General features: G+C 43.1%; 4 protein-coding genes across 6 annotated transcripts; 1 reads left to right on the forward strand and 3 right to left on the reverse strand.

The window, feature by feature from the left end:
• Positions 1-97: 97 nt before the first annotated feature.
• On the reverse strand, positions 98-9,262 carry LOC111215548 (putative F-box protein At3g20030). 2 transcript variants are annotated; one of them, XM_048772696.1, is made up of 7 exons: positions 7,239-9,262; positions 5,239-7,093; positions 4,967-5,107; positions 4,068-4,299; positions 2,936-3,107; positions 2,674-2,838; positions 98-2,591 (listed from the first exon to the last, which is right to left on the reverse strand). In XM_048772696.1, the coding sequence occupies exon 7, from the start codon at positions 1,247-1,249 to the stop codon at positions 98-100; it is 1,152 nt and encodes a 383-aa protein (XP_048628653.1). In that variant the 5' UTR covers positions 1,250-2,591; positions 2,674-2,838; positions 2,936-3,107; positions 4,068-4,299; positions 4,967-5,107; positions 5,239-7,093; positions 7,239-9,262. The 2 variants fall into 2 exon arrangements, with proteins under 2 accessions (XP_048628653.1, XP_048628652.1); XM_048772695.1 differs by having other exon boundaries at positions 2,936-4,299.
• A 193-nt stretch (positions 9,263-9,455) lies between these two features.
• On the forward strand, positions 9,456-12,281 carry LOC111215549 (E3 ubiquitin ligase BIG BROTHER-related-like). The gene is made up of 7 exons (XM_022719150.2): positions 9,456-9,914; positions 10,017-10,308; positions 10,401-10,438; positions 11,050-11,091; positions 11,287-11,408; positions 11,496-11,604; positions 12,064-12,281. The coding sequence occupies exons 1-7, from the start codon at positions 9,609-9,611 to the stop codon at positions 12,115-12,117; spliced, it is 963 nt and encodes a 320-aa protein (XP_022574871.1). The 5' UTR covers positions 9,456-9,608; the 3' UTR covers positions 12,118-12,281.
• Positions 12,282-12,409: 128 nt separating this feature from the next.
• Positions 12,410-26,697, reverse strand: LOC111208801. 2 transcript variants are annotated; one of them, XM_048772693.1, is made up of 4 exons: positions 26,363-26,693; positions 26,059-26,233; positions 13,140-13,707; positions 12,411-12,877 (listed from the first exon to the last, which is right to left on the reverse strand). In XM_048772693.1, the coding sequence occupies exons 1-4, from the start codon at positions 26,548-26,550 to the stop codon at positions 12,567-12,569; spliced, it is 1,242 nt and encodes a 413-aa protein (XP_048628650.1). In that variant the 5' UTR covers positions 26,551-26,693; the 3' UTR covers positions 12,411-12,566. The 2 variants fall into 2 exon arrangements, with proteins under 2 accessions (XP_048628649.1, XP_048628650.1); XM_048772692.1 differs by having other exon boundaries at positions 12,410-12,877; positions 26,059-26,697.
• Positions 21,370-23,349, reverse strand: LOC125599267 (meiosis-specific protein ASY2-like). The gene is made up of 2 exons (XM_048772691.1): positions 22,563-23,349; positions 21,370-22,473 (listed from the first exon to the last, which is right to left on the reverse strand). The coding sequence occupies exons 1-2, from the start codon at positions 23,337-23,339 to the stop codon at positions 21,493-21,495; spliced, it is 1,758 nt and encodes a 585-aa protein (XP_048628648.1). The 5' UTR covers positions 23,340-23,349; the 3' UTR covers positions 21,370-21,492.
• Positions 26,698-27,169: the final 472 nt, after the last annotated feature.

The raw sequence follows: 27,169 nt of genomic DNA on the forward strand, positions 1-27,169 counted from the left end.
GAAGATATAAAGGAAAATAACTATTTTAACAGAACTAATGACATTGAAAAAAAAAAGGAATGAAAGATATGCAAGCAAGTAATAAAAGTAAAGCTAGTTAGTTGATTTGCACTAAACTAGGAACATAAGAGCACACAAGTGGGCAGCAATACGGATTTTCTCGCATAGGAACATGGCGATACGCAGCATCTCCAAGATCCAAATTATCCAAATATCCATTCTCTCCAGTGATGCAAACTGAATGGTAAGAGCGCGTCTTGGCCATTTTCTCCGCTCGGTATATATAGAAAACCACAGCGATTTTCATCTCCTCGTCAATAAAGAAGCTGGCGCCAGAGCAAAGGCCAAACTGAAAACCACGGTCGAGTGGTTGCATGTCAATGTTTAAAAAGGGGGTCCATGACACTGCATCCGGCTCAATATTGGTTGTCACCCAAATCTCTACCTCAGGACAAACCATGCGCTGATATAATACCACGAGTTTCTCGTCTCTAAGAGTAGACAGAGTCCCGATATCCTCATTATAGTGCAGAAACGGCAAAGGTAGAAACGGTCCGAATCCCTCTCTTGTGAAATCAAAACATAGTAATAAATTATGAGGCTCGTCTATCTCTACCTCTCCTACTACATCCTCGTCTACTAATGTTTTTTCTTTAGCCACAAAATAAGTATTTCCTTTTAAAGAAGCACCTCGTTGACGAGACCATATATCATCATCCGGAATGATATCAAGAATCCTCCATGAATTAGAGCTAAAATCATAGATTTCATACCGGTTAACATCAAAAACTCTCAAGATTTTGTGGTTACGGTTTTTGTGGTCGTATCCGAAAGCATATTTGTCTGATGACTCAAATCTGTGGTAATTATTAATGGGTTGGATCCATCTGGTTTGTCCTAAATATGGGTTCCAAACCACGAGGCTCCTAATCTTGTCTTCCTTGGTGACGCATAACAACAAACCGTCGCAGTGGATGATATTACATATCTCAGCTTGATTAAATAAATTACCTATCTCATTTATAGATGAACCCACACCATGGAGACTGAATCTCATTGAACAAATCCTGTACTCCTTCACCATGAATCCAATAAACTGATGCGTTATGTCTGTTTTACATAAAACCCTATCTTTGGATAAAACATTCCACAATTTACAAGTAGATCGCACCGCTCTTAGACAGGTTATAGGAACCTTAGAGAGTATTTCCTCTACCAAATCCCTCGAAAGATCTGAAATCATCGTCATTGTTAAGGTTTCTAGATTTCACGCTTGCCCATTCTTCTCTTTTTATATTTATGTTCACACAAACACGTTGTTTTCCTTTTTTTATCTTTCATTAAAAAATGGAATGTATCCGCCTTTTCCTTTTCCACATTAATTTCACCATAATAGATTTTTTGTCATCTCATTTATTAATCAAGACCAACAAGACAATGAAAATAGAAAACTAGGTCCACATTGATAAGCCCATACTTAACAATAATACAAATTGAGGCTCAAAAGGGCCCAGACTTAAAAAAAACTAAAGCGGAAGAGGAAGGAAAAGAGATGACGTTGCCGATCTGCAGGAGCCACGTGTGTGAACGAAAATCATGGTAGAGACACTCGGCAGAAGAGCACACTGCACCGCCATGATAGTTTACTCCAGCAATTTATTTGACAAATAATTCCTGATAAAATACCAGATGGTCCCACCAACAGTTTCTAATTTCGGTTTAGTTTTCGGTTTGTTCGGTTCAGTTAATTGGGTTTTGATAAGACTCCAAATACTAATAAGTTTGGCTCGGGCTTAATTTGGTTCGGTTTAATTTAGTTCTGTAATGGATGGTCACACCAACAGTCTCTAATTTCGGTTTAATTTCGGGTTTGTTCGGTTCAGTTAATTTGGTATTGATAAGACTCCAAATACTAATAAGTTTGGCTCGGGTTTAATTTGATTCAGTTTAATTTAGTTCTGTAATGGATGATTCCACCAACAGTCTCTAATTTCGGTTTAATTCCGGTTTGTTCGGTTCAGTTAATTGGGTTTTGATACGATTCCAAATACTACTAAGTTTGGCTCGAACTTAATTTGGTTCGATTTAATTTAGTTCTGTAATAATTTGGTTCCAGTTCGATCCCAAAAAAAAAATACTATAGTTATAAGAACTTAGAATACGAGAAATAAATTCTCTTGTCAAACCAAATATCTATAGCTGAATCTGGTTAACTCTCTGCAACTTGAAGAACCTTTGACACTTTAAGATTCTAGCCTGGAGATATCTCTCTCAAATATTTATCAATCAACTTCCCCATTCATTTAGAGCTTATCACCAAATCCACAAAGTAAAACCCCCAGGAAAGGAAAAAAAAAACAGTGAGACAAATAGAGGATTACAGTTATCCAATCATCCCAGCTATTATCATTTGATCGTAGAAAAGATATACAAGTTTCTCTGAATATAGACAAGATAAGAAAGTTTGGTAAGACATAAAAGTCTTTCAAGTTTTCGAATATAGACAAATGTGCAAGTTTTGTAGAACATAGAAGCCAAAACTGATTCAGGTGAGCCTGCGGTAGTGCACCACAGCCAACTCATCACCAAAGCTGAATCAAACAAAAAGCAAAAAAAAGTTAGTGTTTTTAACTTAACATAATTTAATAGGTAACTTTGAAAGTTAGCACTTACTTTTTGGAATCCCTATGCACTCTTCTCACATAATTGTCTTCTAGCAATCCAGTGGACTCCGTCACATTTACGCTACATCCATCATTTCCCGAAAGCTTCTTCTTCTTTCCCAGCCTGTTGTTTCCACCTCTCTTCGTCTTACTTCCACCCACGTCATTCCACCTCCTAAACAAACAAACAATCAAACTATATTAATATATTAACACTTTACACCTTAATTTTTCCACTCCCCTCATATTTAAATGTTGATTAAGTTACTTACCAATGATCGTAGAACTTCTTCTCTCTGAAAATGAACAGTCCAATGGAATCTATGGGAGGCTTTTCCACAGACTCGGTTAAGTTTTTACTCTCAGCTTGTTTCAGTATTTTGCAAATCTCCTCAGCAGAAAGCCAGCTAGTCTTTGATTTAACAATCAAAGCACCAACCTCCTCTAAAAACCACCGACATAAGAATATATATCAAGAGATAACGAACCAATTATATATACATAAGTCAAACTAAAAACATATATGCAGCTAGATGTTACTAAAACAGAAAAGACACACAAAATCTAAACTAAGTGATTCAGACAACAAATCAATGAACGCCATATACAATTAAACTCATGGTTTGAACTGATAGACACAATATATGAGAAGCAGTGTATAATAATGAAACAAGAAAACAGGAGTTGCAGAAACATAAGATACTCTCAGTACTTGTGTGAAAATGATACAAAATGTTCAGTCGGATCAAAGGCCTATGGCATCACTGAGATAGCCAAAGCTCAAGCTCATTTGTAAGTGATTCAGGCAACAGATCAGTGAACGCCATATAGTGACAAAAGAAGCCAGATACAAACCACATTCAGGTTTAGTTATTGACTGAACAATGGAATGAAACAAGATACCTTCAACAAGCTACTTTACCAAACTGTTCCTTGTATCTTACACAAGTGCTCTACACACTGAGAAATGGAAACGTACAGAACCTAACATCTACACAATTGAGACAAACAAGATAAGCTCATTTATCTTCCACAGCTGATTTACACATCATGACTGAACAATGGAAACGTACAGAACCTAATATCTAAAACATTGAAACAAACAAGATAAGCTCATTGATAATGGCTTTTTCCAGCAGCAACAGAGCAGTAAGAGATTCGAGCCTTAATTTTGATAAGTGTTTCCCGAGGGAACATGAGAACATAACCACAAAAACATGAGAACATGCAGTGCGCATCTCATATACAAAGCACAAAATCGAAACGAATGCAAGTGATTCAGGCAACAGGTCAATGAACACCATATATTGACTAAACTCATGCATGGTTTGAACTGATGGACACGAGTACAATATATATCAAGCAATGAAACATAAAAACAGGAGTTGCAGAGACATAAGATACTCTCAGGACTTGTGTGGAAATGATATGAAATGTTCGCCCGGATCAAAGGCCTATGGCATCATTAAGATAGCCAAATCTCAAGCTCATTCGTAAGTGTTTCTCACTAGGAAGCCATTATCAATGGCTTTTCCAGCAGCAAAGAGCAGTAAGAGATTAAGCCTTGATTTTTGATAAGTGTTTCCCGAGGGTTTTCACATCCGATCATAACCACAAAAACATGAGTGCGCATCTCCTATACAAAACACAAAATTTAAACGAATGTAAGTGATTCAGGCAACAGTTCAATTAACGCTATATATTGACTAAACTCATGGTTTGAACTGATAGACACAAGTTCTGCATATATAAAAGCAGTGTACAAAAACATAACATACTGTGCGCATCTAAATGAATGTAAGTGATTCAGGCTACAGATCAATGAACGCCACATATATCTAAACTCATGGTTCGAACTGATAGACAATATGTGCAAAGCAGTGTACAATAACGAAACAATGAACAAAAATTGCAGAGACACTAGCAAGATACTCGCAGGACTTGTGTGAAAATGATACAAAATGTTACCCCCGGATCAAAGGCCTATGGCATCACTATGATAGCCAAAGCTCAAGCTCATTCGCAAGTGTTTCTCACCAAAAAAGCCACTGATAATGACTTTTACAGCAGCAAACAGAGCAGTAAGAGATTCTAGCCTTGATAAGTGTTTCCCGAGGGTTTTCATTCCGATCATAACCACAAGAACATGAGAGCATACAGGGCGCATCTCATACACAAAACACAATCCGTTTTTCATATCGAACGTGAAGCGATGATCAGATCAGCGAAGGCAATGACATACATACGATCGATCAAAAATCATGAAAATACATATGATCAGATCAACGAAGGCAATAACTTACTTAATATACGATTGATTGCTCTCTCAAATTCCACACAGATCGTGATTGAACAATGGATACGTACATAACCTAACATGTAAGCAACAAACAGCTCCTCGTATCTTCAAGGATTGATCTCATCAAGTTCCACACGCAGAGAAGCTAACATTCAACAAGAAATTACTTAATCGGAAACCAACGAGATCTCAATTACGTAATCGAAACAAACAAGATAGCAATTACTAATCAGAACGATAGAAGAAGAAGAAGAAGAAGAAGAAGAAGCAGCTTACCATCATCTCCATGTTTCTCCTGGAGATTGCAGTAACCAGGTAGTCTCTTGCTTGGTAATATATTAAATTTAAGCTTTTAAATTAATAGAAGTTTTCTTCCATATTTACTAAAGATAACACTTCATTTAATCTGTCTCATCAAAAATGTAACGATGAAAGATGTATTCATTTTTGGTAATATAAAGACTTAGATCCATTTAGATTTTGAGATTTCACGGCTAGAGATTTAAGTCTCAGTTGGATATTTATAGATTTTATTTCAGATTTAAATAAAAATGTTAGTTGGTATTTATTTTTTTTTTGAATTTTGATCTACTTATTTATGTTATACAAATAATTATATATGTGTCTTTACTTTTATTCATTGTTTTCATATATAATCTGGATCCGTGGTTGAATCAATAACCTGATAAGCGGTATATTATCCAGTTTAAATTAAATAAAAATCTGTAATTAAAAACTTAATAACTCTCGGTGAAAAAACTGGCATTAATCTTTGATCCCACACTGGTTGACCCAGTAAAACCCCAAAAGTTTTGATAAATATAAAATTTATAAAATAATATTTATCATCATGTGTGAAAAAGCATCAACATTATTAAAACTAATGTAGTACAATGAAACATATATTACTGTACACCAATATGAAGTCTTTAAATAACATATAAACGTTTTATTAACATATGAAGTCATTAATATTATTTGAAAATTATAGTATAAGCTACCAGGTCGACTAAACACCTAATCAACCAATATAAATATTATAAAGTGACGTAAAAAAGATTTATTGATGTATTGCTATTTGCTATATAACTACATCCGGCATAAATTAGGGTGTATTAAAGTCTTACCATAACAAAAATTAGTTTTAAAAATGCTATCATTAATAATAAATTTATTTAATTATTTACCATAAATAATAATAATTTCATTTAATCACTTACCATAAATAATAAGACGAGATTGTAAGATGATATTTTTTATAGATATGAATGTGTTAGACTAAAGAATAGTGGATTTGACATGTTGATTATATAGTATAGTTTTAAAAAAAAATATTTCACCTAGAAGCAAGTTGGGTACAATTTTGTGTTTCTGTTTTAATATTACTAATATATGTAAATAAATTAAATATTTAAAATTTGTAAAATTCAAAAATAAAAATAACATACAAGATATAAATTTGAAAATTGGTTTGGTTTATATATTTGGATAGAAAGTCAATATGTATTTCAGTGTTTTGAATATTTCGGCTATTTATTTTAAATTATTTTCAAGTATTTTGGATAATTTCTTGTATTTATGAACATTTTGGATATTTTATTAATTTTTAAAAATTTAATATATTTAAGTATATAAATTGTGATTCGAACTTTTAGGTACCATAAATATTTTGGCTTGGATCAGATTTGGATTTAGTTATATGAATCCATGTCTATGAAAATGCTCAAAGCCTGCATGAAGAGATGAAATCAGCTGAGACCTGCAGTTTCTCCTATCGACTCAAGTGATTAAACTAATGTCTTAAGGTTTCTGTTTAGGCTTGATCCTCACTTCACTATTCGTGATCGCTCCTTCAACTTTGCTAGGCTGTTACAGATATGTGAAACTGCTCCCCAGCATTTCAACATGTTGGCTATATCAAGTCTTAGTATATATTCTTCTTCGGTTAGAGTAAAAGATTTCTAGGCAATGAAGAACAAATAGAGATAAGATGGTGAATTAGCTTACAAATATAGTGAAACCACTTAAGCTAAAATCACAACAAAGGATTCTCTTACTTTTTCTCTGTACTTTCACATGACATTCATTGCAAGGAGACTGCGCCCCCCTTGCGCTCCAATCCCATGAACTCCTACATCAATCACATCTAACAACTATGATCTAAGTTCTAAACTTCTGAAACGACAAAACTCTCTTCACAATCGTAATATGTCTAAAGTTATGGCATTGACATGTGATACAAAATCACAAACATTCTTGAAGACAGAAAGGCATACCTTCTAAATGAGCTGAACATCATGAGATCATCCATACTTCTACCTGATGAGGATTGCAAGATCTAAGCCGCTGAATGCAGAATTGCCTGACTCAACCATTCTTTCAAGATTTTCCCGATTCACATCATTGGCTTGCTACAGACAAACAAATGATGTTTCAGATATGTATTAGTTTCTTTTAACAAATTAAAGGCATGCTTGCTTTTATCTTATGTCACTAAGAAATGGTTCAAGCAGAACTAGAATAACTAGGAAGCTTTACGCTTTATTTAGTTAAGAGTGACATCGCCAGTCAACATGAACACGGGAGAAAGGCAAATTAAAAACTTGCAAATAAGTTAAGGGAGAACATAACCTTACAGCCGGCAGAGCTTGGGGAAGAGCACGGCGGTGCTGCGGAGGAGGAGGAGGAGAAGCAAATAAGAGATAAAAAAATCAGTAGTAATTAGAAATGAACCGTGGATGAAGACAGACAAAAAAATGAATTTCTAGATTCTGAAACAAATCAAACTTCTTTTTTTTGTTCCAGCAATTGTCATAATATATTTGTTTTGAAAAATTATAAAGCATAAACGTCTAAAATTAAAATATATGAGTGATAAGAAGACAAATGAAAAAAAAAAGATTTTATAATATCTCCCATAGAACTAGTTCTGAGAAATGTTCCAAAAATAAATATTATAAACGTAACGAGTTATGCTTCAAATAGCATAAAAATTAAAACATGTTGTTCACAAAAAAGCTATAAATATAACTCTTAAAAATCATAATAATAATTAACATTTAGTAAAAACAAACATCATTCCAGAAAACATTAACGATACGCCAAGCTTTTGTATGTACGTTTGTTTACTTGCACGCCTCCGCGAAAAGTTTTGCAGTCCAGGCCCTTCTGCGCATATTAACATGTTTATACCGCTTGGCATTTGGTCGGCTCATTATCTGCATTTGTTTTTTTCCTTGTCAGTGGTCACTGGTCAGTACTCTGTATTTGTTTTTTCTTTATAGATAGGAATTAAAAGAAAGAATCGATAAAATTATCAATGATTCAAGATAATAATTGGGATCGTGAAGGCGATCGTCTTCTCCATTTTTTTCTTCTGCAATTATCACCCTCTGCCGTATTCCTTTTCTGTTTTATCTTCTTTGTCATCACAACCTATAATCAATTCTCTTTCATTTTTTAGAAAATTCACAAAAAGTTTGTTTTGTTCAATTTCTATTTTCACCGAAGATTCATCACGGTGAGGTCGTTTGTGTATTACATATACATACACTCTACGTAATGACATCTTGAGTTTCTTTTTCAAAAAAAAAAATCTTATGTGTTTTGTTCTTCATTAAGATGGGGAACAAGTTCAGATTTACTCACAACAAATTGGGTTTAAGTTTCCTTTTCTCCTATTTTGTTGTTGCAATCTGCGGCATGGATTTCATGGCTATGACCGACGACAAGTTGAATTCATATTCAAGTGGTAAAGAACTTCTCCTAACCGCTTAATTTGGAAACAATTGCCATGAAAACCACCATGGAATGAGTATGTTGGAAACAGAGGATTGGAATTTTCTCTATTGTATGGCGATGTTCTTATAATCGTTGAAGATTGGTAGTTCCAATTTTTATTTCTTTTGAGAGAATCATTATATTGGATTCAATCTCGATTGACATCTATTGATCCAAGTTGGAAGGTGACTAATGTTATACAACAAAGAAAACAAAGAAGTTTGGAGTTTCATCGCATGGCCGATACTCAAATTAATATGAAGATTGCACTAAGAAGATTGAGAAGAAAGTTTCTTCATATTTTAATTATGTTGTATTTTATTTTAAATTTACATTTGGTTGTATTTTTATTATTTTATGTGTAATGTTACATTTTATATAAATAAAATAGTTGTTAAAAAAATAATAATTGGATTTTGGGCATCTTCGAATAAAATAAAAACTAAAACAATTATAGCATCGTCTAGGAATAAACAGTAAAGTAGTAGTCGAAATCATAGTTAATTAAATCGTCTATGTTTTATAAGATGAATATTGCATTGCTTAATTTATCAACCGTAATTTTAACTATGATCTTGGATTAACACATACCACCTACAATGTGTGAGGAGGTGCAAATGAAAAAAAAAACATAGTGGGTGAGATTAGAAAGAAACAATTAATATAGAGGGTCCTTGAAAATAAAATCCAGATTTTCAAAATTTGAAATCAAAAGCATACGGAGAAACAAACACTATTTGTAATTCCCTTTCTCGTCTCTGCGTCGGCGTCGCGTCATCGTTTTCTCAGATTCCTGGAATCATTCTCTTTCGATACCAATCCCCTTCCTTCATCTCCGATTCGAAAACCCTAGCTTCCATCCAATCATGCCCATGGAGAACGACAATGACCACGCCGCCAACGTCGTCCTCACCGCCGAGCAAGCGAGCAAGGTTAGCGACACTGCCGTACGGTTGCCGGAGAATCTTCCGACCGGCGTCGTCTCAGAATCCGGAGGTGGAAGCGAGAAAGGAGAGGAGGCGGTGGAGACGGCGGTGGCGGAGGATGTGGATGAGAGCGGATCGAATACGGTGGGAGAGCTACCTCCCCGATCTTCCTCAGCGAGAGTTCCGTTCACTAATCTGAGCCAGATTGATGCCGATCTTGCTCTCGCTCGCACGCTCCAAGAACAGGTCGCTCTTTCTTGATGCTGTTTGGGCTTTCTTGATTCGAAGAATAGTTCCAAGATTTTGTGGATTATTGAATTTCGTTGTTTTGTATGTGTTGGATTTAAGGAGCGGGCGTATATGATGCTGACGATGAACAGTGAGGTTAGTGACTATGGGAGCTGGGAAACTGGAAGCTATGTATACGAAGAGGATGAGGATGACGACGAGGACGAGTATGAAACAGATGATGATCCTCAGGGAGATGCGCCAGATGTTAATGCTCATGAAGATGAAGTCAGGATTGCTGACGAAGAAGAAGTTGGGTATTCAGATGATGAAGCCTTTGCTAGAGCTATTCAGGAAGCTGAGGAAAGGGAAATGGCAGATAGGTTGTCTGCCTTAACTGGGTTGGCAAATCGTGAGTACACTTATTGCTTTCACTCAAGTTAGTTTTGATCGGTGTTTTAGGATTGGTTGGAGATTTGTGTTAAACTGTGTTGTTGGTTGCAGGGGTTGAAGATCTGGAGGATGATGATCATACTTCTCAGGTAGGCTCCTTGCACTACAACAAAACCATTTTTTTGATTTGAGCTTTAAACCTTTTTATGCTCGATAATATGAACCTTACTGACCTAAAAGAACTACTCTCCAACGCCTTTTTGTTTAGTCATATGGTGGCCAAAGGACAAAATTATGACATAGAATCTGCCATTTCCGAAGTGATACGTCATACATGGTTCCATCTATCTACTACCCTTCTATCATGGCACTAGTTTGTTTTGTTTCGTGACAGTTTAGTTTGTGGTGTTAACCCTTTTAGTCCGTAGGCCTAAGCAGACACTCCTGCCTAATTATTTACGGTTTATGCTACTAGAACTTTGCAAAACTGTGTGTTTGGAGGTAAAAAATGCATTAACCATTATGGTAATCAGATCAATTGTATTCTGGTAGCGTTAGGTTAAGTGGTACTGGCTTTAGAGAAAGTTATGCTCACACCTTGCAGTATAGTAGCTCGCAATGGACTGAAATTTGATGGATTCTGGTCCATTTTACGGAAAAAAAAAATTTACTTACAGGGTAGAGAATCATATAAGTTAAGGCTTCTTTGAGGTGATTTGATTCTGCTTCCACTCACGTTATGTATGCTTTATTTTTGCAGGATGCCTGGGATGAGATGGATCCTGATGAGCTTTCATATGAGGTATGAAAGCCTTCATAAAATGCTATGCCTTTCGGATCCTCTCATGATTTTGTGAAACGATTTGTAGCGAAAACGAATAGTATTGTTCCCAAAGTTGGACTCTAGTGTTAAGATCTGTCACGCACTTTGATATGCAAAATTCAGTTGCCTAACACGTCTGTCGGCTTATAACTTTACGCTATCTAATGTTTGCAGGAGTTGCTTGCGCTTGGCGATATTGTGGGAACCGAGAGTAGAGGGCTATCTGCTGATACAATTGCATCTTTGCCTTCAAAAAGATATAAAGATGGAGACAATCAGAACGGAACCAATGAATCGTAATGCGTTTTACTTAACCAATTTAGTAGACCATTGACAACTTTGTGCATGTTGCTAGGTTATTAACTTTTTAATGCTTGATGCAGTTGTGTTATATGTCGTCTGGACTATGAGGATGACGATGACTTGATACTTCTTCCATGCAAACATTCTTACCACTCGGAGTGCATAAATAACTGGTTGAAGATAAACAAGGTACGTCTTTCAAAAAAAAAAAGAAGAAAGAATCCTGTTAGAGATGAGAAATCAATTAGTTATTGTTGTCAGCTGTGCTACGGACCCATACCCTTTCTGATGAGGATAGATATATTCATGCTAGAAAACCGCGAATAGCAATTCCACAAACCAAATAATCTTTCATAATGGGGGATTGTATAGTCAGTAATGTAGAACCTACAGACTATATATAGTTTCATGTTTGATGAGTTTAAGGATTGCATTTATGGTATTGCCGATTGTGTTCTTTGACATCTTCGAAAATGAGGGGTTTGGTTGCTAGTAAGCACAGATTTGAACTTGTTAGTACCATTTTAGACAATTTACAGCATGCGACCATCTCATCAACTTTCCTGGGAATTAGGAACACTTCTCAGCTTGTTGAAATTGGATTACTCTCAAAGACTAACAACCCGAAACTAACACATTATTCTTCAGAGTTGCCCGGTATGCAGCGCAGAAGTTTCAACTTCCACGGCTGGACAAAGCTAATGAGAGCAAAGGAAGAGGTTTCCAGGAAAAAAAAATTGTAAGCTAAAAAAACTTTGTCACCTTAGCTGTCTGTTTGTACACTATATTAAACAAAAGCATCATCAGATTTGCTTGGATCCTTTAAACAATCTCATAAATTGGAACTTTCTAAAAAGTTTTTGATTCTCGGTTCTGCTTTCATCTGTTTCCGCATTCGCAATCATTTGATTCAGAACAGCTACGATCGATCTGTTTTTTCTTTTCAGAAAAGAACATTTAAGCTTAGAACTATGTTCCTCTGAGATTCGAGGAATACATCGAGATGGTTTTATGTCTGAATCTTTGACTAGGTTGAAACTAGTCTTATTACCTAAAGATGAATATCTGGACACAAAAAAGTATTACGAGACGCATCCATGTGTTTGTTGTCCTTTTTGGAACATGAACTTAACGACTATAATATTGGTCGCCTACATGACAAACTGGCGAGTGGAGTTGCACCAACGGTCGTACGCTGGGGTGAGATTGGGCCACTCAGTGGCGGAGACTGAGAAATCTTGGAGCCAGTTTGCGAGTAAGATCTCTTGGTCTAATGCAGGCAATGTCGAGATCGCTTTGTCTATGGCTCGTTCCACCTCAACCCTCTCATAACCTGTCAGAACGGGAAACGCTAGCCCAAGCCTTGCGTGACTGAACAACGGTAGCCAGTTTGCAAGGAGCCTGAACTTCACTTGTCCTGGAACTTGTGTGCCGTCTCGTGCCATCTCTCCAATTAAGAGCGCTGCAATACATTAATGAGAAAACAATAGACCAAACATATAAAGAAAAACATGACTTTAAAAACTTGAACTTAGCGGGAAGTTTCTAGAACTAAACTAGTACCACTAAACCGAATAAACCAAAATTATTCAAAACTGGTAACATATTTGATCAAAAATGCTAAACTATTTTGAACTATTGAACTTGTACAATTTAGAATTTGTCACTTATTCTAACCAAAAAAAAATCACAACGTCAACAAGAAATATAATGCTAAATATTACCTGAAATCTTAACCAAGAGGCCTTGAACCCTAGGAGCAGCCGTAAGAGACAAGGAAGCCAAACCAGACGCGTAGCTCCACCGTTTTATACCTTCTTCCACCGCACCATAACGCCTAAGTTTCTCCGTCATCCACAACAGCTCCTCCGCCAGCTTCTCCACCGCCAGTTCAACCTCATTCTCCTGAAAACCACCCGCTCTCACCAACGCAGACTCCCTCCTCCTACTCTGCGATAACAAGTTACCAGTCATATCCGCCAAGGACCTCACCGTGTTGATGCACGTGCTCACCCCTCTCACGTAAGAGGCAACATAGCCTCCTAGAGGAAGGGCACTGACCAGACGCAGAGGCAGACCACCAACGGGTTCGTCTGCGGTTCTAGAACGTTTCAAGGAGTCATGTAAACGGGTAGTGGTGCGTGCAAAGGAAGACGCGAGGGCCACTCGATTTACGTCAAGTAGTTCCACGTTGCAGCTCTGGGCGTTCTCTTCCATGATCTTCTCAGCCATTCCCATGGCAAATTGGTATTTTCTTGAGGTTACTGGAATCTCGTTCATTAGCGCTAGTGCCTACTCATAGTCATAGAAAATGTTTAGATATTAGATGTATAAAATGGCAAATCAAAACCATTAATAACAATACATATGATATGGGACCATAGTCAATCGAATTATCCAAACATATCGAACTTTTGTATATGTGCATATTTACATTTATCTAAACGAGCAATAATTTTCTAGCTCGAAACAGACAATTCATTTTTATAATAGCTTTGATTATTAATTATGTCTACTTATTCTAGACACTAATTTTTTTGATCGAAAGACACTAATTAAGAATACAATTACAACTTCTTTTTTTTTTTTGAAAAAAAAATACAATTACAACTTAAAGATGTGTTCCACTCCCTCTTTGTTTTCATGTATGACGTGGCACCATGCATGTTGACCACGTAGCAATTACAGAGATAATATGTCCACGTTATGCACCTCGTGTAGTATCCAATAATAGAAAGGTCCATAATTGTAGAGGATGGATTTAATCATCCCGCAAGGCCCAAAGAATAGAAGGCCTGGCCCAGACCAAGGAAAGCGATGGCTCGAATAATCGGCTTAATTCGGTTGGTTACTCGGCTTGTCTCTACAGTATCTCGAGTCGAGCGACGCCGACCAAGAGGCATCCGGCTCAGCGACCGCTCGGATGGATGCGGGCCTCTCGGCCCAATAAGGAAGGCCCACGAAGACGACTTAAGCTAGGTCAAGAACGACACATCAGAGGACTATATAAGGGGAAGGAAGAGAAACGAGAAGGGGATCCGAAATCATCTGACTAACACTTGGCGGCTAGATTAGGGTTTTCACCTTTGCTTCATCTTGCCGTTATTTGTACTTTTCCGGTAGCTCTTCGAGTTGCCGGCTTCTCTTCTGTCGCATTCTCTTTACATCTCTTGTAACCGATTGAACGTCTCCTCCGACCATAATAAAACGTCTTTGTTAAACCCACATCCTTTTATTACCGTTTTCCGATCAAACAGTTGGCGCCCACCGTGGGGCCTTTTTAGCAAAGTAACGTTAGTACTATGGTTGTCAGCAACGACAGTTCTTCGTCTGGCGAGGAGCGCGAAGCCCTCGAGGTGATGCCGGCTCCCGAGGTAACACCTACGCCTACACCAGTAACTCCGCTACCCCCTCCTGCGTCCATGGAAACCATCCTGGCACGCCTCGCCCTGCAAGAAGCGGCGCAGAAGGCGGCGGTCGACCAAATCACAGCGATAGCAAAAATACTCGCCCCTATCGCTGCAAACGCCGAAGCTTCAACGGCGCAGTACCGTCGACACCTGTTCGCCACTGAACGAACCACCAACATAGCACCTGCGCGGGATAACAATTACCAGAGCGTCGGTAACAGCAACCAGAGCGCCGGTAACGACATCAACGCAGACACCGCAAGCGAGCTAGCCGCGTTGAAACAGTCGGTCCTCGACATCAACTCAAAGATCCACCAGGTGACGACCTCGGCGCCCCAAATCGAGCACGTACTCGCGGAATCTCTTCGCACACCCTTCACGCAAAGGGTCACCGGCGTACGGCTCCAGAAGATGGAGAAACTTCGTCTTCCAACCTTCAAGGGTCTCTCCGACCCTTCTACTCATGTTACGTCCTTCAACATAGCGATGCGACGCGCAAATCTGACCGACGAAGACAAAGACGCCGGCTTTTGCCAACTCTTTGTCGAAACCCTAGAGGGACCGGCCCTTACTTGGTTCACAGGCCTCAGAGAAAACTCCGTCGATTGTTTCCACGACCTCTCGACGGCCTTCCTGAAGAATTATATCATGTTCACCAACCAAGAAACGACCGTGTCCGACCTGTGGAACCTCACTCATACCAGCGGCCAAAGCCTCCGCGACTTCATGGAAAAGTTCAAGGCTATCGTCTCGAAAGTTGATATTCCTGATCCTATCGCTGTCGAGTCTCTGATGAATACCTTGCACGTTGACTCCACATTCCGTCAGGATCTCTACCGATACCCGACGAAATCTGTGTCTGACGCCATCGCTCGCTCAAACAACTTCATCCGCATGGAAGAAGACACAAGAGCAAAGTTTGCAAAAGAAGCAGCAGCGAAACAGCGACCCGCCCGAACAAACGACACCCGCCCTGAGCCCCGCCAGCACTCCTCCGGTGGAAACACCACTCAGAAGCGAGGCTACGTTAGCTCGGTCGACGACGAGGAATCGCCAAAGACAGCAGCCGTCACGCGAGAGAAAGCCTGGAACCACTGGGATCGAGACTCCGCCTCGAAGCAAACAAAGTCGTCCGAACCAGCGAGTTCAAACTCTGAGGAGCCAAAGAAATGGTGCCTCTACCACAAAAGGGATTCCCATGATACGAAAGAGTGCAAAGTCCTCATCGGGCAATTTTTCGACGGAATTACCAACGGGACAATTCAAATGCCCACCTCTCCAACGACACCGAAAAACACCAAAAGTTGGAGTAAGAACAAGGAGAAGAAGGCACAGAAGTCTCAGCAGAACACGGCCCCTAGCGAGGAAAGAGCGAGCCCTGAGCGCACTACTGTCAACAACGTCGGCCCCGCCAACGACTCATCAGAAGACGAACATCCGCGTCGCCGGCGACGAGTGGAAGTCATACTCTCTCGCCCTTGTGACTCTTCTGACGACGACTCCTCGACAATGCAATCAGATTTACGCGACAAACTGAACAGCAAAGTCGAGCAATCTCTCACTTCCCCGACAACAGATAAAGACCTGCGCGCACTATTGAAGCGAAAGAGCGCTACAAACGAACACGTGGGAAGCGCCGACCTCCGCACAACCATCTCAAAATTTAGCGCCAGGAGAATAGGTGAAGACGGCGACCTTCGCGACCAGCTCAATTCAAAGGCCGATGACCTGCGAATCCAACTAAACCGTTCGAAGAAGTCCGATCTGCGACGACGTCTCGAGTCAAAAAAGAAAAAGCCCGCGGAAGCTCCTCAGTTCGAGAACACAACCGACGATTTAAGGAAGCAACTCGAATCATTGCGAGCTACCCGCACGCCAAACATTAGCGTCATAATGGGAGGATCGCCTCCTTGCGGCGATTCAGTTCGAGCCGTCAAAGACTATAAGCGACAAGCCACCACTTCCAAGAAGTGGCCACTTCCAGTCGAAAATGATCACCAGATCACTTTTTCGGCACTAGATACCAAGGGTATCCACATGCCGCACAACGACCCCCTCCTCGTCGATCTCGACATCGGAGAGTGCCTAGTCGCGAAAGTACTTATCGATACAGGCAGCTCAGTCGATCTCATCTTCCGCGACACACTCGATAAAATGGGAGTCGATTTAAGAGATATGAAGCCTTCCTCTCGCACACTCACCGGCTTCAACGGAGCCTCGGAGCAAATGATCGGAACAATTCGTCTCCCAGTATACGCAGGTGGTATAACCCGTACCGTCAAGTTCTCCGTCATCCGAGCCAAAGCACCATACAATGCCATCCTCGGAACACCATGGTTGCATTCCATGAAAGCCGTTCCCTCGACGTACCATCAATGCGTCAAGTTTCCCGGCAAAGACGGAAAAACACAGACGATACGGGGAGATCAACAAGCCGCGAGAGAACTGCTGATTGCAACTGTAAAGATGCAGCAACAGGCTTCCCTCGTCAACTCCGTCAGCAAACCACTCCACAAGATATACCCCCAGAAAGAGGAAGTTCGAGAAGTCGCAATTGATGAATCCGACCCAACAAAAATCATCCGAGTGGGCGTATACCTGTCCGACGACTTATGTTCAAAGATCATCTCTTTCATCAAAGACAACGCTTCAACGTTCGCCTGGAAGACCTCCGACATGAAGGGGATCGACCCCGCAGTTACATCCCATGAACTGCACGTCGACCCCACGTTCAAACCCATCCGACAGAAGCGACGCAAACTCGGTCCGGAAAGATCTAAAGCAGTGAACGACGAAGTCGACAGGCTCCTCGACGCGGGTTTTATTACAGAAGTCCGATACCCCGAGTGGTTAGCCAACCCGGTCGTCGTCAAGAAGAAGAACGGCAAATGGCGCATATGCGTCGATTTCACGGACCTCAACAAGGCGTGCCCAAAGGATAGTTACCCACTCCCTCACATCGATCGTCTCGTCGAGTCAACCGCTGGCAACGAACTCTTAACCTTCATGGACGCTTTCTCAGGCTACAACCAGATCCTGATGCATCCCGACGATCGCGAGAAGACGGCATTCATCACCGACAGAGGGACCTATTGCTACAAGGTGATGCCCTTCGGGCTAAAGAACGCCGGTGCGACCTACCAGCGACTCGTTAATCGAATGTTCGCTGACCAACTTGGCAATACCATGGAAGTGTATATCGACGATATGCTAGTCAAATCACTCAAGGCCGACGACCACCTCAATAACTTGCGCGACTGCTTCAAGATCTTGAACGACTATGGGATGAAGCTCAACCCGGCCAAATGTACCTTCGGTGTCACTTCCGGAGAATTCCTCGGCTACATCGTTACTCAGCGAGGAATAGAAGCCAACCCCAAGCAGATCTCAGCGATTCTCGACCTTCCAAGCCCGAAAAACAGCCGCGAAGTGCAGCGACTAACGGGACGCATCGCAGCTCTCAACAGGTTCATCTCGCGATCGACCGACAAGTGTCTTCCCTTCTACGAGCTACTAAGGGGAAACAAAAGGTTCCTCTGGGATGAAAAATGCGAGGAGGCGTTCAATCAACTCAAGCATTATCTCACGACCCCACCCGTTCTATCAAAGCCAGAAGCCGGCGACACACTGTCTCTCTACATCGCCGTTACATCCTCCGCCGTCAGCAGCGTATTAATTCGAGAAGACAGGGGAGAACAAAAACCAATCTTTTACACAAGTAAAAGAATGACGGAGCCCGAGACGAGATATCCAACACTAGAAAAAATGGCCCTGGCCGTCGTCACCTCGGCAAGAAAATTGCGACCCTACTTCCAGTCGCACACGATCGAAGTACTGTCCAACCAACCACTCAGAACGGTTCTGCAGAATACCAACCAATCGGGACGGTTGACCAAATGGGCGATGGAGCTAAGCGAACATGATATCGTTTACAAAAATCGAACAGCAGCAAAGTCACAAGTCCTTGCCGACTTCTTGATCGAATTGACGCCAGAGCTGGAACAAGACCTCATCCTACCAAACGTAAACTGGATCCTCCACGTCGACGGGTCATCCACGAGTAAAGGATCAGGAGCAGGAGTGCAATTGCAATCACCAACAGGAGAACTAATCCGGCAGTCGTTCAGCTTCGGCTTCGCGGCATCAAACAACGAAGCTGAGTACGAATCCCTCATCGCGGGGCTCCGTCTCGCCAAGGCGGTGAAAGCAAAGCGAATCAGCGCTTACTGCGATTCTCAACTCGTCGTAAGCCAGTACCTCGGTGATTACGACGTCCGCAACGACAGGATGGACGCCTACCTCAAACTCGTCCAAGACCTCACGCGAGACTTCGAGTTCTTCGAACTCACGAAGGTTCCTCGCGGAGAAAATGTTTGTGCCGACGCCCTCGCCGCTCTGGGAAGCAAGTTACACGACCAGGTCAAAAGGACAATCCCGATCCATAAAATCGAGAAACCGAGCATCGATACGAAGGCAGAACAGGCCGCGATTATAGCAGCGATCAACGACGCGATGGACATTGACGAAGTAGAATCCCCCTCGCCAGATGATCACTCAACAGATTGGCGCAAGGAACTCATCGATTACCTCGCGGAGGGTTTACTGCCCGTCGAAAAATGGGATGCCCGGCGACTGAAAAGACGCAGCACGCACTACGTCGTCCTAGACGGAGAACTACACCGATGGACTGCATCAAAGGTACTACTCAAATGTATCGCCGGCGACGAGACGAGACTCGTCATGGCCGAGACACACGAAGGAGCAGCAGGCAACCACTCGGGCGGGCGAGCTCTCGCACTAAAAGTTAAAAACCTCGGATTCTACTGGCCAACCATGAATGCCGATTGCGAGACATACGCGCGCAAGTGCGATAAGTGCCAGCGCCACGCCAAAACCATACACAGCCCAACGGAGTTTCTCCACACCTTGACTGCTCCATATCCATTTATGAGATGGGGAATGGACATCATTGGTCCAATGCCGGCATCTCGACAAAAGAAGTTCATCCTGGTCCTCACTGACTACTTCACCAAATGGGTTGAAGCCGAAGCCTATGCCAGCATAACCGACAAGGAGGTACAACACTTCGTCTGGAAGAACATAATCTGCCGACACGGGCTCCCATACGAGATAATCACGGACAATGGTTCGCAATTCATCTCGCATCACTTCAAGGGCTTCTGCGACAGATGGCGCATACGACTCAACATGTCGACGCCGAGAAACCCGCAAAGTAATGGTCAAGCCGAATCGACGAACAAGACCATCATCGACGGTCTGAAGAAACGACTCGACTTAAAGAAAGGATGCTGGGCAGACGAACTAGATGGTGTCCTGTGGTCCCATAGAACCACTCCTCGCGGAGCGACGAAAACTACGCCCTTCTCAATGGCCTACGGCATCGAGGCGATGGCTCCCGCAGAAGTGAACGTGACGAGCCTACGCCGGTCGCGAATGCCACAGAACGCTGAAATCAACCGCGACATGCTCCTAGATGCACTCGACGATATCGAGGAAAAGCGCGACCAAGCGCTACTCCGCATCCAGAATTACCAGCATCAAATCGAGAGCTATTACAACAAAAAGGTCAAGTCGCGCCCTCTCGAAATGGGCAACCTCGTCTTAAGAAAGGTCTTCGAAAACACTAAGGAGTGGAAGGCCGGCAAGCTCGGAGCCAACTGGGAGGGACCATACAAGATAGTCGAAGTCATCAAACCAGGAGTATACCGCCTCGAGACTTCGACAGGCGAAGCAGTACCGAGAGCCTGGAACTCCAAACATCTCCGCCTTTTCCACCCTTAGCCTGGAAACACAAACCCGAGTGAATGCGCCACAAAGGCCACTTTCACTCGCAATCTACTAATCGAGTAAAAGCGCCATAAAGGCCGCTTTTACCCAAAAAAAAAAAAAAAAAAAAAAAAAAAAAAAAAAAAAAAAAAAAAATCGAGTGAATGCGCCACAAAGGCCACTTTCACTCGCAATCTAAGAACTACGAATGGCTTGATTCCCGCAAAGGGATACGTAGGCAGCCCAAAGAAAAAGGGTCCAGCCGAAATAAAAAAAATATATAAAAAACCTCCCCGAGGAATCGATCTCCGAAGCAGACGATCACTTAAGCGATGCCTACTCGAGCACGCCCCGGCTCCTCGAACAAACGTATCGGCACTCGCATCCCACGATTGAATACGTCCTGATCAGACATGTATTCACGGGATCGACCGCGTTGCGACCTAAACCAACACGGCCGAGACAATGACTCCGATTCATCCTATAATTAACTAAGTAAGGTCTGGCCAACCAAACGCTTGAAAATTACATTGGGATCGACTCGGAACCGTCAAAGTCGAAAACTCTTAATTAACAATTTAAACTCAAAATGGCAAACGGTCGCGACTCAAAGAGGTCAATCGAGACAAAGTCATAACAAGTTTAAAATTATAATGATTCGACATCTCGAACAACATTTACACCGAACAAGCAGAGTCACTTCAAATCTTGAGAAGTCACGATTTTGATAGACAAATCTAAAGTAAATCAGTCCAAATCACCAAAAGAGTTCGAGATAGCGAGAAAACAGCAAAACAAAAGCCTCGAGGGCAAAGGTTCAAAAAAAAAACTACAACAATGAGTCATATAAGACTCAAAAGAAAACAACATACAAGAGACGCTAATCCTCTCGGTCGCTCTCACGATCGTTGAGGGCAGAAAGCTCCGAAGCCCTGACACTCGACTCGCGAGCAACCTCCTCATTACCTCGACGAGACCCTTCAGCCGAAGTATCCGAGAGCACGAGGACAGGACCACCGTCTTCAGCAGCATTGGTCCCCCGATTAGGCGTCTCCCCCTCAAACGCAGCCGAAGAACCCTCTACAAAAGGCGTCGGCTCGTCGCGGCGCCCGTCGATTGGATCAGAGGGCGGAGTAACAAGATTTGCTGCGGTCTCTGGGTCGATCAGACCGACATTGGACCCGTAGGGATCAAGACTCGCCAAAATACGAGCATCCACAAACTGGGAATCCAATATAAGAGGAGAAAGCGTGAGATCCACCTCGGGTATCTCACCAACCTCGAGCTCCTCGGCCTCCTGCTCGTATTTTTTCTCTTGCTCCGCGAAAAGATCGATCGTGGCTTGCAGGATGTCGCTCCCAGCCCTCTTCAAGGCTTCGAGGCATTTTCTGGTCCCAAAAGCTTGGCTATGAAGCAACCGAGCCTTGTCGTAAAGGCTTCGACGTTCCTCTCGGGAGCGAATCCTGGCGAAGCGACGGTTAGCCTTTGCAGACATCTCGGCCTCAACCCTTCCTCGTTCCTTTGTCACTTCCAAGATCCTGGAATCTCTAAGGCGCTTCATCTCTCTTTCATGAGATGCAGCGAGCGAAGCTTTCTCGCCCTCGAGCTCAGCGTTCTTCTGCTCGAGTTCATGGATAATCCCGCGAGATGCCACCAAGTCGGCCTTGAGTTCGTCCCTTCGAGCCATCGCACGAGTGACCATCCCGTTGAGCCTCTCGACGTTAGCCTTTGATGTACTCAGCTGACGAGCAGAAGCTTCCTCCTTCTCCGCGTGTTCCTTCTTGGCCAGCTCAAGTTCAGTCGAGACTCCTTTCAGGGCAGTGTCGTACTTATCAATCACGACGTTCATCGCGCCGTCTCCCTAGACGAACAAGAAGATAAAAATCATAAGAGAAAGAGAAAGAGACAACAAGTAATGCAACAAGAAGGGGAAGAGGTCGAAGTGTTTACCAGCAGCTTTGCCCTCGCAGCCTCCTCGTATTCATCCCCGAAGATGAGGTCCCTCACGGCAGGAAGGGATTTTGCCCTCCCTCTAAGCTGACGAAGAAGCTCCCCGCACTTCTCGGGAACGTACGCCAGAGGGGCCGGCCCCTCGTAGTGGAAAGAGACCTTATCCGGAAAGTTAATCCCGGGAGCCCTCCTCAAGATAGCAGAGCCGCGAGGAGACGTGCCGGTCTGAACGGCCCCCGCCCCAGTGATAGCCGGAGTCTCCTCGCTAGGAAGCGTCAGAACAGGAGATCGCACGTCATCGTCGATCTCGTCGTTGTGCCTTCTCACCAAAAGCGGCGACTCACCACTATCTTCGTCGGAACCGTCCGGGATGGCGGCGTTAAGGGAAGCCTCAGATCCATCTGCTTCCCTCGCATCATCTCGCTCTCTCGAGACTTCGGCCTCAGAAACCTCCTCTTCAGGCCGAGTTTCTTCGTCTTCCTCCTCAGTACCAGTCGGCTCCTCGGGGCCCTCCGATTGAGCCTCAACAGACCTCTTGGTCTTCTTCCTCTTCTTCTTCTTCTTCTGAAGATCACCGGAAGGGGGGACGCCGCTCGCCTCCTCGGCGTTCTCCTCGGCTTCCGAGACACCCCTCTTCCTCTTCCTACTTTTCTTCGCAGTCGCAGCACCGGAAGGAGGAACCTCGCTAGCGCGAGGGACAGCCGTCGAGGGCCCGCCCCCGCTAGTCAGTCCTAGTTGAACGGCAAGCATCGCGCTCAAGTCTGGAAGAGTTCCCATTCTCTTTGCCTCGTTGACTTGTTTCTGGATATCTCTCGGAAAAATTTCCAGCCTCTTCGCGCGAATAGGAAGAACTGTTGGAAGATCTGACCTCCACCCTCCTGAAAACACAAGGCAGAGAGGTTAGCACGCGACAAGCAAGCCATACGGCCAAAAAAAAATATATACAAGAAACGGCGAGAGAACGCACTTCGAGCAATCCGATCTTTAAGCTCGTAGGTCTTCTCGACGGTGATCTCAGACCAACGGTAGATTCTAAGCAAAGCGACGGCTTGAACGCTCTTCAAGAAATCTTCGGGATAGACGGGGGACGTAGGATGGCCAACTGCGAACAAAAGAAAAGGAGAATCTCATTAGGAACAACAAAGTCAGACGTAGTTCGCGACAAGGTACTCTACCACAGGATCGATTCCAAAGAACCCGATAGTCCTCCTGAGGAGGCTCCTCGAAAGCCGAGACGTCGGATTTAAGAAAGAAGTAAGAGCGCTGCCAATTCTGCGTCTTGTTCGGATGACCGGCGCATACATTACAGTTTGGTCGCATTTTCACCGAGTAGGTTCCGTCCTTCATATCGGTTATCGAGGTCATCTCCTCGAAAGATCTGACGCTCATCGGCATATCGATCTGCTCCGCTAAAATCGATAAGGTGACGGCCAGTCGCAACGAGCCGTTCAACAGTTGGCTAATCGCGATGTCTCGCCGCCTAGCGTACGCAGTGATCAGTCGCGGGATCGGGAACCAACAGCGAGTGTCCTCCTGGAAGTAAGACTCGTATACCGTCTGATATCCGATCGGAGGAGACCAAGGTCTCTGCTCTTTCGTGGGGATAAGGAAAGTTACGCCCGTAGCGCCCTTGGATCGAAGAACCTTCTTCACGCTCCTCGGGGTAGATTTAGTCTCTTCTACACCCTCCCAGTCTTGACCAGCCACGAAGGCAGGGCGAAGCAAGTTGGGTAGAAGCCTCGGAAGCTCCTCGAAAATCCCGTCAGGATAGAAGGTCGTTGGGACTAACTCAGCTTCGGGATCGTCATTCTCAGGAGGATCGCCCTCCATAGGGCGAGCTCTCAAAGTAACCGAGTCGACAGGCGTCGCCCCGCTCTGCCCGTCTCTCGCGCAATCCGTCGCGTCGCTAACAGCGACGTTCTCATTCCCTTCCCTCGCAAGCCTCGTAGCATCTGCGACCAGAAGCCTTTGGGAACGAGATAAATTGGCGGTGTCCATCATCGCCGCATGGTGGGCAGATTCCAGATCCCCGAGACGACCTCCGTCGGGATTCCTTGCCGGCGTCGATGTCGCCGCGACCGATTTCCCTTTTTGTTGCCTCGATAATCTCGGAACCGATGACATAGTGGAGATCGCGTCGAATGAAGGTTACAACACTTAGAGAGATAAAGGAAGGAGAGAGAAAGTACCTTTGATCGCGGAGGAAACTTGAAGAAATGAAAGGGGATCCACGTATTTATAAGGAGAAGAGAGGGAGGAGTTCGAGGCATCATCATTAGGTCTATTCGGGCCTAAATGGGCCTCGAAATTCCCCCTAAATATCCAGCGGACCCTCGCGGCGTTTCAACTCCCCGAGACACTCGTGAAGGGAAAAAGAGGAAAGGTTCGAGGTGTCATTATTAAACCTAAATGGGCCTAAACGGGCCTCGAATTTCCCCCAAAAAACCCCATCGACTCCCGCGACTTTCCGGCTTCTTATCTTAATTAACCAAACGGTTATCCTAAGATCGATTAAACCGGTGAATTAGCCGGGATTTGCCGATCAAAATCTGAGAGCCTGAGACTCAACGACCCCGAGAGAAGGCACTACCGCAGCCTTCCCGCGACTCGTCAACCCATCGTTTCAAACTCCCGACAGGACTACTATTCTTTCGAACCTTCGAGTTCCAGAATCCATCATGAGCTTGTCGACTCTCCGCTCACCGATGGACTGGGGGGACTTACTGTAGAGGATGGATTTAATCATCCCGCAAGGCCCAAAGAATAGAAGGCCTGGCCCAGACCAAGGAAAGCGATGGCTCGAATAATCGGCTTAATTCGGTTGGTTACTCGGCTTGTCTCTACAGTATCTCGAGTCGAGCGACGCCGACCAAGAGGCATCCGGCTCAGCGACCGCTCGGATGGATGCGGGCCTCTCGGCCCAATAAGGAAGGCCCACGAAGACGACTTAAGCTAGGTCAAGAACGACACATCAGAGGACTATATAAGGGGAAGGAACAGAAACGAGAAGGGGATCCGAAATCATCTGACTAACACTTGGCGGCTAGATTAGGGTTTTCACCTTTGCTTCATCTTGCCGTTATTTGTACTTTTCCGGTAGCTCTTCGAGTTGCCGGCTTCTCTTCTGTCGCATTCTCTTTACATCTCTTGTAACCGATTGAACGTCTCCTCCGACCATAATAAAACGTCTTTGTTAAACCCACATCCTTTTATTACCGTTTTCCGATCAAACAATAATCAAATGTTTATGATAATAGAAAAGAAGATATTACATTCAATCTGAGATCTGGCTATGCAAACATAACCTAGCAATAACACACAAGTCTACGTATGATCGCCATGACTCATGTCCTGATTGGTTTTATGATAGTTAGACCAAATAAAACTAAAACGCTAAATGTTTAAAAATGTTAACCAAAGTACCAAACAAAAAAAAAACTTAAACGTTAATGCTAATTTAACATCAAATAATGAAAGATTACATGTTAACACTTACGTGACAAAGTGCTCTACCGAGAGAGTTAACGGAAGGCACATCAACGCCGTCACAAACCATCGTACCCAAATCCGCCGACCCTGAGTACTTCACCAACGCCGTTGATGAGGAGGAGGGAGCGGAAGCCGGTACCAACGCTTTCTCAGCCGCCGCGGTAAGAAGACCCGAAGCAAAACTAAAGGGATGATAAGAATCAGAATAAGCAGAAGAAGAAGAAGAAGAAGTGATGAGAGGAAGAGGAAGATAGTCCAAGAAAACCCTAAGAACCCAAAGGGCTAGCCACGCCATCATCATAGACATGAACCTGAGGTGGTCCGAAGCCGACCACCGCCTAGAAGCCAGCTCCGGTGTGGAGGCGGTGGTGGCGACGGAGACGAGAGAACGAGCGGCCGTGTTGACGGTGGTCATGAAGATGGAGTTGAGGAGACCCGTCGTGGGACGATTGTTTCTGTATGTGTATTCCAAGTATTGTAGCTCCCTTGACGACGACATTCTCTTTTCTCTTGTCTGCCTTTGTTCTTTCGTAGAGAAGTTAATAGTTGTTGGACCAGTTATGTATATGTGTATATATATGAAGATAGATCTTGGTTTGTATATTTCTTCTTTTCGAAGTATATGATGAGATGCACCGCCTATACGAGTGTGTTTTTCATCGTCGTGTAAGTATTTGATGTAGTGTCGGCTAAATCTTTGTCGGGGTCCATGCGTCGTCGTTTTTCCCCGCATTCGTCAAAATGGCAAAATATATTTTCCACAAAAAGTTAGATGTGCGTAGAACGTCACTACTGGAGTTTACATAAATGGTTACTGGGACGCTTCTTTTTTACATATTTTGGCTTACTATATTTATTTGGAATTGGAATATTTTCGGAGTTATTTGTATTCGTGGTTTGGAGATCTTTTGGTGCGTGTTGGTTGATATGCAAATTAATACGGTCAAATAATCTTTCCGAATAACTTAGAGCATGATTAACCCGGGGTTTTTAGGATGGGGTTCTTACCGGAAGTTAAGAAACAGTTTCTTAACTTCCGCTAAAACCTCTACTCTAACTCTAAGAACTTCGGATTAATCATGGTTGTATGTAATACTATTGAACGATCATGAACATAT

Source organism: Brassica napus, unplaced genomic scaffold, assembly GCF_020379485.1.
Source record: "Brassica napus cultivar Da-Ae unplaced genomic scaffold, Da-Ae ScsIHWf_1826;HRSCAF=2462, whole genome shotgun sequence".
Taxonomy (NCBI): domain Eukaryota; kingdom Viridiplantae; phylum Streptophyta; class Magnoliopsida; order Brassicales; family Brassicaceae; genus Brassica; species Brassica napus.

Coding starts and splice junctions, on each gene's coding strand:
- LOC111215548 (XM_048772696.1), bottom strand. CDS start 1,249: ATGACGATGATTTCAGATCTTTCGAGGGATTTGGTAGAGGAAATACTC.
- LOC111215549 (XM_022719150.2), top strand. CDS start 9,609: ATGCCCATGGAGAACGACAATGACCACGCCGCCAACGTCGTCCTCACC. Junction 11,092..11,286: donor CTGATGAGCTTTCATATGAG/GTATGAAAGCCT, acceptor TAATGTTTGCAG/GAGTTGCTTGCGCTTGGCGA. Junction 11,605..12,063: donor ACTGGTTGAAGATAAACAAG/GTACGTCTTTCA, acceptor ATTATTCTTCAG/AGTTGCCCGGTATGCAGCGC.
- LOC125599267 (XM_048772691.1), bottom strand. CDS start 23,339: ATGGGAACTCTTCCAGACTTGAGCGCGATGCTTGCCGTTCAACTAGGA. Junction 22,474..22,562: donor CTGCGAGGGCAAAGCTGCTG/GTAAACACTTCG, acceptor TTGTTCGTCTAG/GGAGACGGCGCGATGAACGT.
- LOC111208801 (XM_048772692.1), bottom strand. CDS start 26,550: ATGTCGTCGTCAAGGGAGCTACAATACTTGGAATACACATACAGAAAC. Junction 13,708..26,058: donor TCGGTAGAGCACTTTGTCAC/GTAAGTGTTAAC, acceptor GACTATGAGTAG/GCACTAGCGCTAATGAACGA. Junction 12,878..13,139: donor CCTCTTGGTTAAGATTTCAG/GTAATATTTAGC, acceptor AATGTATTGCAG/CGCTCTTAATTGGAGAGATG.